Source organism: Oncorhynchus masou, chromosome 22, assembly GCF_036934945.1.
Source record: "Oncorhynchus masou masou isolate Uvic2021 chromosome 22, UVic_Omas_1.1, whole genome shotgun sequence".
Taxonomy (NCBI): Eukaryota; Metazoa; Chordata; class Actinopteri; order Salmoniformes; family Salmonidae; genus Oncorhynchus; species Oncorhynchus masou.
Genome location: NC_088233.1, coordinates 57,862,710 through 57,875,131, shown reverse-complemented (window position 1 = coordinate 57,875,131; position 12,422 = coordinate 57,862,710). Strand labels below are relative to the sequence as shown.

Sequence of the window (12,422 nt, the reverse complement as noted above, 5' to 3'; positions counted from 1 at the left end):
ATGTTACGCCATGACATGTCACGATGTAACGTACAGCGTCGGAGGGGTCAGTTTTTTCAACTTTTCTCCAATAGGCTTCTCACCTACAGTACCTCTTCGTTATCTTTCAAGGGACGCGCTGCTGTAAATAGCAAACTGCCTTCCTACTCTCTGCAGTCTTTCCAGAGCATGCACTGATGCTGTAACCAGCAAATTGGTTGTCTCTTCTCTCTTCAGCCGTGTGCTGCTTTCTGCTGTTATGTGAACGATTTGTTGAGCGTTGGATACAGCCAGTATTGCTCCAAACGCGCATCACTCGTACGCTTACAACCACTGTGATCCCAAGCCCCCCCCAAACTCTGGATTCAAAACGGTGAATTTTGCTGAAAGGTGACTAGTTTGCATCCCCGATGTCTGTACGATTCAGAAAATAACCAAGTAACCATAATACTTCGATCCTCTCCATTCAGTTCTCTATCCGTGTGGACCACTGCCTGTCTCCATCCCAGGGACATATGATTTGGCAGAAGCATGGCTAGCACCATTCTGCTCTTGTAAATATGGTTGTAAAGAAGTGAACACTCCCTGATAAAGCCTTCTAAGATAGTCACCTAAAGTTAAAACTACGGCGATCAATAGAGCATTCTAATAGGAAATACAGTACAAGTACTAAATGCTAAGATGCAATTCACATTCACATAAAACCAAGATTACAGAGAGAGAGAGAAACATTATTACAAGATATGTAGCATCGCCGCTAGTTGCTAAATCACTCAGACCTCAATTGCAAGGTAGCCAAGTGGCTTGGCTATTGGGTTGTGCGTTGTTTTGGACTAGGGATAATACTCTCACATTGACTTTGTACTGCATTCCCTATCCAGGCATCTGTTGAGCTTGGATGTGATGGATTCTGGGTTCTGACGCCTAAACTTGGATTAGTGTTAATTATCAGGTATTGTATTGAAAAATGTATTGATATGCTCTACAGCAGATATTCGCAAACAGGGGTACGTGCAATGCCGTCGAGGGTACGCCAAATAAAAATGTGATTCACTTTTAAAAATAGAATAATATATTTTTTACACCCCCCCCCCCCTTCACATTTTCAAACAGTCCATTTATATTTTCCAACGGGGCTATACACTTGGGTGAGTTTTTTCTCTCACCTCCAGCCTCATTTCACTGCCCAAAATGTAATTAAACCATCTAGTGTTCAGCAAAATAACAATGTCTAATACAGGTAGCCTAGTCAAATAATGAACATCCAAATATTGACACGTTTTTTTTTATTTTATTGAGAGACGAGCTTAAAGTTTTCTTTACTGACCATAATTTTCACTTTTCTGACCGCTTGTATGATGGCGAGTTTCTCACACGACTGGCCTGTCTGGGTGATATTTCTTCTCACCTGAATGATCTGAATCTAGGATTACAGGGATTACATTGAGGTTATGACTAAAAAGTTGGAACTCTTCTCTGTCTGCATTAACAAGGACAACACACAGGTCTTTCTGTCAGTGTATGATTTTTGTTTGTGCAAATGAACTCAAGCTTACGGACAATGTCAAATGTGACATAGTAAAGCACCTGAGTGAGTTGGGTGCACAATTACGCAGTTACTTTCCCGAAAAGGATGACACAAACAACTGTATTCATTATTCCTTTCACGCCCTGCCTCCAGTCCACTTAACGATATCTGAACATGAGAGCCTCATAGAAATTTCAACAAGCGGCTCTGTGAAAATTGAATTTAATCAGAAGCCACTGCCAGATTTCTGGATTGGTCTGCACTCAGAGTATCCTGCCTTGGCAAATCACTCTGTTAATATGCTGATGCCCTTTGCAACCACATATTTATGTGAGTGGATTCTCAGCCCTCACTAGCATGAAAACTAAATAAATACAGTCACAGACTGTGTGTGGAAAATGATTTAAGACAGACTTTCCAATTCAACCCAACATTGCAGAGCTCAGCTTCCCATGAGCTGGGTTGTGACAAAACTCACACTCATTCTTATGTTTAATAAAAATATATTGTATAGTGTGTGCGTGGCAGGCTTACAATGATGGCAAAAAACAACATTTGAGAGCGCACTGACCCTAGTGCTAGAGGGGGTACGCAGCTAGAGGTTGAACATTGCAAGGGGTACGGGACTATAACAAGTTTGGGAACCACTGGTCTAGATGGTCTACTCCAGAAAGTTAATGGTTATCTTTACGATGAATGTATATGGTGGAAGCAATTAACATTGGAATGTACTGAGTGAAGGAAAGATAAATCACATGTTGGCAGGCACTGATAAGGGTGAAGAGCTGTGGATTAGTGAGGAAGGGGGTTGAGGTCAGGTCAGATCACCTTAAGGGAGAAGCAACCGTTTGTGGCCCATATCTATTAACTTCCTGCATAGTAATATGTTTAGAGAGGAGGAGACTCCACCCAAATTGGGGTATATATACTACCACTACTGTGAATGTCTTTTGTCTTATGCAGCTTTATCGATCCAAAGTGTGAAAACACTTGGTTTGAGCTTTATTAAGCTTCCTTGAGTTTTAATAGGTTCACTTAGAACCTAACAGTTGGTGCTGCGAGCATGGTTCACCACGATTTGCAGTCGAACTAGGGATTCTGAATCAGTGAAACAGGAGCCGGGACCAGAAACAAGGTAGGCACAGTTTCTACACCTGTTATCACTAATTCTGACATTTTTATTTATTTATTTATTTCACCTTTATTTAACCAGGTAGGCAAGTTGAGACAAGTTCTCATTTACAATTGCGACCTGGCCAAGATAAAGCAAAGCAGTTCGACACATACAACGACACAGAGTTACACATGGAGTAAAACAAACACACAGTCAATAATACAGTAGAAACAAGTTTATATATGATATGAGCAAATTAGGTGAGATAAGGGAGGTAATGGCAAAGAAAAAGGCCATGGTGGCAAAGTAAATACAATATAGCAAGTAAAACACTGGAATGCGAGATTTGCAGTGGAAGAATGTGCAAAGTAGAAATAAAAATAATGGGGTGCAAAGGAGCAAAATAAATAAATAAAATAAATAAATACAGTAGGGAAAGAGGTAGTTGTTTGGGCTAAATTATAGGTGGGATATGTACAGGTGCAGTAATCTGTGAGCTGCTCTGACAGCTGGTGATTAAAGCTAGTGAGGGAGATAAGTGTTTCCAGTTTCAGAGATTTTTGTAGTTCGTTCCAGTCAATGGCAGCAGAGAACTGGAAGGAGAGGCGGCCAAAGAAAGAATTGGTTTTGGGCGTGACCAGAGAGATATACCTGCTGGAGCACGTGCTACAGGTGGGTGATGCTATGGTGACCAGCGAGCTGAGATAAGGGGGGACTTTACCTAGTAGGGTCTTGTAGATGACATGGAGCCAGTGGGTTTGGCGACGAGTATGAAGCGAGGGCCAGCCAACGAGAGCGTACAGGTCGCAATGGTGGGTAGTATATGGGGCTTTGGTGACAAAACGGATGGCACTGTGATAGAATGCATCCAATTTGTTGAGTAGGGTATTGGAGGCTATTTAGTAAATGACATCGCCGAAGTCGAGGATTGGTAGGATGGTCAGTTTTACAAGGGTATGTTTGGCAGCATGAGTGAAGGATGCTTTGTTGCGAAATAGGAAGCCAATTCTAGATTTAGCTTTGGATTGGAGATGTTTGATGTGGATAAGGAGAGTTTACAGTCTAACCAGACACCTAGGTATTTGTAGTTGTCCATGTATTCTAAGTCAGAGCCGTCCAGAGTAGTGATGTTGGACATCTTGGGGAGATGAGAGTCATAGACTGAACCAATTATAGGATACTTTCTGGTGAGGCCTGATCAATCTCATTAGAAATTATTGAGACAGGATTTAATTATAATATGAATGAGAGACATCAATCTCTAGTCTATTTTACCATTACCTTATGCAATACCATTAACTACTCTAGTAGTTATCAAGAGTTGTAATTCTAAGTTAGTGAAATCAAATGTGTATATTTTTTAGTTAACATGCAGTGTTAATCACAATGTGAATCATGTGTTCGAAGGGTAAATTACCAGTTCCCTGGGGCCCTGGCGCATATACACAAATGTATTTTGTTCAGTCTGCATATAGAAGGGAAATATATGTTAATAAGGGATGAGTTACTAGAAATGGATTGTGATATGTGTAATTTTTGTTTCGATAAAAATTTCACCAGATTGGGATCTGCTGGATTGTTGGGTTTTTCCTCGATGGGTTAAATATCAAATCAAATTTTATTTGTCACATACACATGGTTAGCAGATGTTAATGCAAGTGTAGCGAAATGCTTGTGCTTCTAGTTCCGACAATGCAGTAATAACCAACAAGTAATCTAACTAACAATTCCTAAACTACTGTCTTATACACAGTGCAAGGGAATAAAGAATATGTACATAAGGATATATGAATGAGTGATGGTACAGAGCAGCATAGGCAAGATACAGTAGATGGTATCGAGTACAGTATATACATATGAGATGAGTATGTAAACAAAGTGGCATAGTTAAAGTGGCTAGTGATACATGTATTACATAAGGATGCAGTCGATGATATAGAGTACAGTATATACATATGCATATGAGAAGAATAATGTAGGGTAAGTAACATTATATAAGGTAGCATTGTTTAAAGTGGCTAGTGATATATTTACATCATTTCCCATCAATTCCCATTATTAAAGTGGCTGGAGTTGAGTCAGTGTCAGTGTGTTGGCAGCAGCCACTCAATGTTAGTGGTGGCTGTTTAACAGTCTGATGGCCTTGAGATAGAAGCTGTTTTTCAGTCTCTCGGTCCCAGCTTTGATGCACCTGTACTGACCTCGCCTTCTGGATGATAGTGGGGTGAACAGGCAGTGGCTCGGGTGGTTGATGTCCTTGATGATCTTTATGGCCTTCCTGTAACATCGGGTGGTGTAGGTGTCCTGGAGGGCAGGTAGTTTGCCCCCGGTGATGCGTTGTGCAGACCTCACTACCCTCTGGAGAGCCTTACGGTTGAGGGCGGAGCAGTTGCCGTACCAGGCGGTGATACAGCCCGCCAGGATGCTCTCGATTGTGCATCTGTAGAAGTTTGTGAGTGCTTTTGGTGACAAGCCGAATTTCTTCAGCCTCCTGAGGTTGAAGAGGTGCCGCTGCGCCTTCTTCACGATGCTGTCTGTGTGAGTGGACCAATTCAGTTTGTCTGTGATGTGTATGCCGAGGAACTTAAAACTTGCTACTCTCTCCACTACTGCTCCATCGATGTGGATAGGGGGGTGTTCCCTCTGCTGTTTCCTGAAGTCCACAATCATCTCCTTAGTTTTGTTGACGTTGAGTGTGAGGTTATTTTCCTGACACCACACTCAGAGGGCCCTCACCTTCTCCCTGTAGGCCGTCTCGTCGTTGTTGGTAATCAAGCCTACCACTGTTGTGTCGTCCGCAAACTTGATGTTTGAGTTGGAGGCGTGCGTGGCCACGCAGTCGTGGGTGAACAAGGAGTACAGGAGATGGCTCAGAACGCACCCTTGTTGGGCCCCAGTGTTGAGGATCAGCGGGGAGGAGATGTTGTTACCTACCCTCACCACCTGGGGGCGGCCCGTCAGGAAGTCCAGTACCTAGTTGCACAGGGCGGGGTCGAGACCCAGGGTCTCGAGCTTGATGACGAGCTTGGAGGGTACTATGGTGTTGAATGCCGAGCTGTAGTCGATGAACAGCATTCTCACATAGGTATTCCTCTTGTCCAGATGGGTTAGGGCAGTGTGCAGTGTGGTTGAGATTGCATCGTCTGTGGACCTATTTGGGCGGTAAGCAAATTGGAGTGGGTCTAGGGTGTCAGGTAGGGTGGAGGTGATATGGTCCTTGACTAGTCTCTCAAAGCACTTCATGATGACGGAAGTGAGTGCTACGGGGCGGTAGTCCTTTAGCTCAGTTACCTTAGCTTTCTTGGGAACAGGAACAATGGTGGCCCTCTTGAAGCATGTGGGAACAGCAGACTGGTATAGGGATTGATTGAATATGTCCGTAAACACACCAGCCAGCTGGTCTGCGCATGCTCTGAGGGCGCGGCTGGGGATGCCGTCTGGGCCTGCAGCCTTGCGAGGGTTAACACGTTTAAATGTTTTACTCACCTCGGCTGCAGTGAAGAAGAGACCGCATGTTTCCGTTGCAGGCCGTGTCAGTGGCACTGTATTGTCCTCAAAGCGGGCAAAAAAGTTATTTAGTCTGCCTGGGAGCAAGACATCCTGGTCCGTGACTGGGCTGGATTCCTTCCTGTAGTCCGTGATTGACTGTAGACCCTGCCACATGCCTCTTGTGTCTGAGCCGTTGAATTGAGATTCAACTTTGTCTCTGTACTGACGCTTAGCTTGTTTGATAGCCTTACGGAGGGAATAGCTGCACTGTTTGTATTCAGTCATGTTACCAGACACCTTGCCCTGATTGAAAGCAGTGGTTTGCGCTTTCAGTTTCACGCGAATGCTGCCATCAATCCACGGTTTCTGGTTAGGGAATGTTTTAATCGTTGCTATGGGAACGACATCTTCAACGCACATTCTAATGAACTCGCACACCGAATCAGCGTATTCGTCAATGTTGTTATCTGACGCAATACGAAACATGTCCCAGTCCACGTGATGGAAGCAGTCTTGGAGTGTGGAGTCAGCTTGGTCGGACCAGCGTTGGACAGACCTCAGCGTGGGAGCTTCTTTTTTAAACTTTTGTCTGTAGGCAGGTATCAGCAAAATGGAGTCGTGGTCAGCTTTTCCGAAAGGGGGGGGCGGAGCAGGGCCTTATATGCGTCGCGGAAGTTAGAGTAACAATGATCCAAGGTTCTTCCACCCCTGGTTGCGCAATCGATATGCTGATAAAATTTAGGGAGTCTTGTTTTCAGATTAGCCTTGTTAAAATCCCCAGCAACAATGAATGCAGCCTCCGGATAAATGGTTTCCAGTTTGCAAAGAGTTAAATAAAGTTAGTTCAGAGCCATCGATGTGTCTGCTTGGGGGGGATATATACGGCTGTGATTATAATCGAAGAGAATTCTCTTGGTAGATAATGCGGTCTACATTTGATTGTGAGGAATTCTAAATCAGGTGAACAGAAGGATTTGAGTTCCTGTATGTTTCTTTCATCGCACCATGCCTCGTTAGCCATAAGGCATACACCCCCACCCCTCTTCTTACCAGAAAGGTGTTTGTTTCTGTCGGTGCGATGCGTGGAGAAACCCGTTGGCTGCACCGCTTCGGATAGCGTCTCTCCAGTGAGCCATGTTTCCGTGAAGCACAGAACGTTACAGTCTCTGATGTCCCTCTGGAATGCTACCCTTGCTCGGATTTCATCAACCTTGTTGTCAAGAGACTGGACATTGGCAAGAAGAATGCTAGGAAGTGGGGCACGATGTGCCCGTCTCCGTAGTCTGACCAGAAGACCGCCTCGTTTCCCTCTTTTTCGGAGTCGTTTTTTTGGGTCGCTGCATGCGATCCATTCCGTTGTCCTGTTTGTAAGGCAGAACACAGGATCCGCGTCGCGAAAAACATATTTTTGGTCGTACTGATGGTGAGTTGACGCTGATCTTATATACAGTAGTTCTTCTCGACTGTATGTAATGAAACCTAAGATGACCTGGGGTACTAATGTAAGAAATAACACGTAAAAAAACAAAAAACTGCATAGTTTCCTAGGAACGCGAAGCAAGGCGGCCATCTCTGTCGGCGCCGGAAGATAACCCTTAGAGTTCTAACTCCCTGATCTGGTAACTCTTCGGGGAGGTCGCCAGTAAAATGGTGGGAAAAATTGACCAAACAGACTGCTGGTGGTGCCACAGGTGAGAGACTTAAATTGAAAAATGTATTAATTTATTTGGATATTGAAATAGGGTGTGAGTAACATTAAATGTGACAGGCAAGAGTTACATATTTGCCGCTATCTGAAGAACCAATGAAGACACGCTAGAAGGATAGGTGCCAGGAGGAGGAGGGGTGGTCAACTGTGCCCGTAACTGTTTGGGGTGACAGGTTTATTGAGGAAGGTCTACACACCGCGAAATGTATTGCAATTCTGACTAAGAATGCATGGGACAAATGCGGGTTGAAATGAGCAGAGTTATTACCAGCAATAAAAAAGTTTCCATTTGTAAGTGTACATTCTAACCATGATAATTTCACGGTCGAATACTAAGATAGAATCATTCTACACCGGTTTCGACGCTCATCAGATGTGGCAGGGCTTGCAAACTATTACAGAGGGAAGCACACCCGAGAGCTGCCCAGTGACACGAACCTACCAAACGAGCTACATAACTTCTATGCTCACTTCGATGTAAGTAATACTGAAACATGCATGAGAGCATCAGCTGTTCCCGGACGACTGTGTGATCACGCTCTCCGCAGCAGATGTGAGTAAGACCTTTAAATTTGCCGATGACTCCAACAACGAGACAGCCTATAGGGAGGTCAGAGACCTGACCGTGTGGTGCAAGGATAACAACCTCTCCCTCAACGTGATCAAGACAAAGGAGATGATTGTGGACTCCCTTGAAAAGGAGGACCGAGAGCGTACCCATTCTCATAGACGGGGCTGTATTGGAGCAGGTTGAGAGCTTCAAGTTCCTTGTCGTCCACATCACCAACAAACTAACATGGTTCAAGCACACCAAGACAGTTGTGAAGAGGGCACGACAAAACCTATTTTTCCTAAGGGGACTGAAAAGATTTGGCATGGGTCCTCAGATCCTCAAAAGGTTCTACAGCTGCACCACCGAGAGCATCCTGACGGGTTGCATCACTGCCTGGTATGGCAACTGCTCAGCCCCCGACCGCAAGGCACTACAGAGGTAGTGTGTACGGCCCAGTACATCACTGGGGCCAAGCTTTCTGCCATCCAGGACCTCTATACCAGGCGGTGTCAGAAGGCCCTAAAAGTTGTCAAAGACTCTAGCCACCCTAGTCACACTGTTCTCTCTGCTACCACCCAGCAAGCGGTCCCGGACCGCCAAGTCTAGGTCCAAGAGGCTTCTAAACAGCTTCTACCCCCAAGCCATAAGACAGTGAGGACAATTTTGCTGTTTTGGCTCTTTACCCCATCCAGCACTTTGGAATTCAAATTATACAATTACTGTGCACATAGTCCCCCCATTTTAGGAAACCAAAAGTATTTGGACAAATTCACTTGTAGTCAAAAGTAGTCAAAAGTTCAGTATGTGGTTCCATATTTCTAGCACACAATGACTACATCAAGCTTGTGATTCTACAAACTTGTTAAGTGCATGAGGTAGTCACCTGGAATGCATTTCAATTAACAGGTGTGCCTTGTTAAAAACGTATTTGTGGAATTTCTTTCCTACTTAATGCGTTTGAGCTATTCAGTTGTGTTGTGACAAGGTAGGGGTGGTATACAGAAGATAGTAAAAGACCAAGTCCATATTACGGCAAGAACATCTCAAATAAGCAGACATTCCATCATTGTTTTTAAAAAAGCAGGTCAGTTAGCACGAAACATTTTAAGAACTTTTGAAGTTTCTTCAAGTGCAGTCGTAAAAACCAAATGCGAAGATGAAACTGGCTCTCATGAGGACTGCCACAGGAATGGAAGACCCAGAGTTACCTCTGCTGATACCAGCCTCAGAAATGGCAGCCCAAATAAATGCTTCAGAGTTCAAGTAACAGACACATCAACTGTTCTGTGGAGACTGTGTGAATCAGACCGTCATGGTTGAATTGTTGCAAAGAAACCACTACTAAAGGACACCAATAAGAAAAAGAGACTTGGGCCAAGAACCATGAGCAATGGACATTAGACCGGAGGAAATTGGTCCGAGTCCAAATTAGATTTTTTGTTCCAACCGCCGTGTCTTTATGAGATGCGGTGTGAGTGAACGGATGATCTCCGGATGTGTATTTCCCACCGCAAAGCATAGAGGAGGAGGTGTTATGGTGTGGGGGTGCTTTGCTGGTGACACTGGCTGTGATGCATTTATAATTCAAGGCACACTTAACCAGCATGGCTACCACAGCATTCTGCCGCGATACACCATCCCATTTGGTTTGGGCTTAGTGGGACTATCATTTGTTTTTCAACAGGACAATGACCCAACACACCTCTAGGCTGTGTAAGGGCTATTTTACCAATAAGGAGAGTGATGGAGTATCCCAACCAAATTGAGATGGTTGGGGATGAGTCAGACCGCAGAGTGAAGGAAAAGCAGCCAACAAATGCTCAGCATATGCGGAAACTCCTTCAAAACTGTTGGAAAAGCATTCCAGGTGAAGCTGGTTGAGAGAATGCCAAGATTGTGCAAAGCAGTCAAGGCAAAGAGTGGATATTTGAAGAATCTCAAATATGAAATATATTTTTTATTTGTTTAACACTTTTTTGGTAACTACATGATTCCATGTGTTATTTCGTAGTTTATGTCTTCACTATTATTCTACAATGTAGAAAACAGTAAAAATAAAGAAAAACCCTTGAATGAGTTGGTGTTCTAAAACTTTTGACCGGTAGTGTATATTATGATCAAATAGCCTCAGTGGGTACAGCCTCAGTGTTCACAGTAAACGTGTGCTGGAAATTGTACAGAATTTTCACAACATACAAGTTTGCGCTCAGCCGGCCTGAAGTTTGTTTTGTTCCGAAAAAACTTAGAGGGACCATTGCTTGGGGGTATGATCTTTGTGCCTAACTTCCTCACTCATTGGTTACCCAATATGGATTGAATTACCACAAAATGAAAGCTGACAGTCTGCACTTTAATCCAAAGCGCTGAAGAACAGAGCTACAACAACAAAACATGGGTCACTGTCCAAATACTTTTGGACCTCACTATACAGTGCCTTCGGAAGTATTCAGACACCTTGACTTTGTCCACATTTTGTTAAGTTACAGCATTATTCTAAAATTGATTGGCCAATCGACACACAATACCCCATAATGATAAAGCGAACACAGGTTTTTATTATTTTACAAACGCATTAAATATAAAAACACACAAACACCTTATCTACGTAAGTATTCAGACCCTTTGCTATGAGAGACGAAATTGTGGGGTGCTACCACAAATGTTTCTACAACTTGATTGGAGTCCACTTGTGGTAAATTCAATTGATTGGAAATAATTTGTAAAGGCATACACCAGGCTATATAAGATCCCACAGTTGACAGTGCATGTCAGAGCAAAAACCAAGACATGAGGTCAAATGAATTGTCCATAGAGCTCAGAGACAGGATTGTGTCGAGGCACAGATTTAGGGAAGGTACCAAAACATTTCTGCAACATTGAAGGTCTCTTAAGAAAACACTGACCTCCACCATCATTCTTAAAAGGAAGAAGTTTGGTATCACCAAGACCCTTCCTAGAAGGGAGGTAAGGGAGGTGACCTAGGTAAGGGAGGTGACCAAGAACCTGATGTTCACTCTGACAGAGCTCCAGAGTTCCTCTGTGGAGATGGGAGAACCTTCCAGAAGGACAACCATCTCTGCAGCACTCCACCAATCAGGCCTTTATGGTTAGACAGAAGCCACTCCTCAGTAAAAGGCACGATAGCCCGCTTGTTGTTTTCCAAAGCGCATCTAAAACCCTCTCAGACCATGATAAACAAGATTCTCTGGTCTGACCAAACCAAGATTGAACTCTTTGGCCTGAATGCAAAGCATCATGTCTGGACGAAACCTGCTACCATCCCTACGGTGAAGCATGGTGGTTGCAACATCATGTTGTGCAGATGTTTTTCAGCGGCAGCGACTGGGAGACTAGTCAGGATCGAGGCAAATATTAACAGAGCAAAATACAGAAAGATCCTTGACAAAATCCTGCTCCTCAGACTGGGGGGAACGTTCACCTTCCAACAGGAACAACAACCCTAAGCACACAGCAAAGACAACGTACTAGTGGCTTCCCAACAAGTCTCTGTATGTCCTAGAGTGGCTCAAGCAGAAGACTTAAACCTGATCAAACATCTCTGGAAAGACCTGAAAATAGCTGTGCAGCAATGCTCCCCATCCAACCTGACAGAGCTTGAGAGGATCTGCAGAGAATGGGAGAAACAGGTGTGCCAAGGTTGTAGCGTCCTACCCAAGAAGACTCGAGACTGTAATCGCTGCCAAATGTGCTGCAACAAATGGAGTAAAGGGTCTGAATACTTATGTACATGTGATGTTTATTTATTTATTTTTTATTACTTTTCAAACATTTCTAAAAACCTGTTTTAGCTTTGTCATTATGGTGTATTGTGTGTAGATTGATGAGGGAAAATTCAATTTAATAAATTTTAGAATAAGGCTGCAACATAACAAAATGTGGAAAAAGTCAAGGGGTTTGAATATTTTCCTTTGTCACTGTATGAGTACACGCAGACATGACATAGGTACCACACACACTCACCGTATTGTATACGGAGTAGGCCGCTAGCACGTGGAACAGGGCCTGCTGCCTGTGAAGAGAGAAAGAACAC

At 43.8% G+C, this 12,422-nt stretch overlaps 1 protein-coding gene across 1 annotated transcript in view; it reads right to left on the bottom strand.

Annotated features, from left to right (window-relative positions):
- The window catches only part of si:dkeyp-19e1.3 (uncharacterized), a 108,170-nt gene that overhangs the window by 15,668 nt on the left and 80,080 nt on the right, over nt 1-12,422 (bottom strand). The window contains 1 exon segment of the mRNA XM_064930632.1: nt 12,353-12,401. Within this exon segment, the coding sequence (XP_064786704.1) occupies nt 12,353-12,401 (49 nt within the window).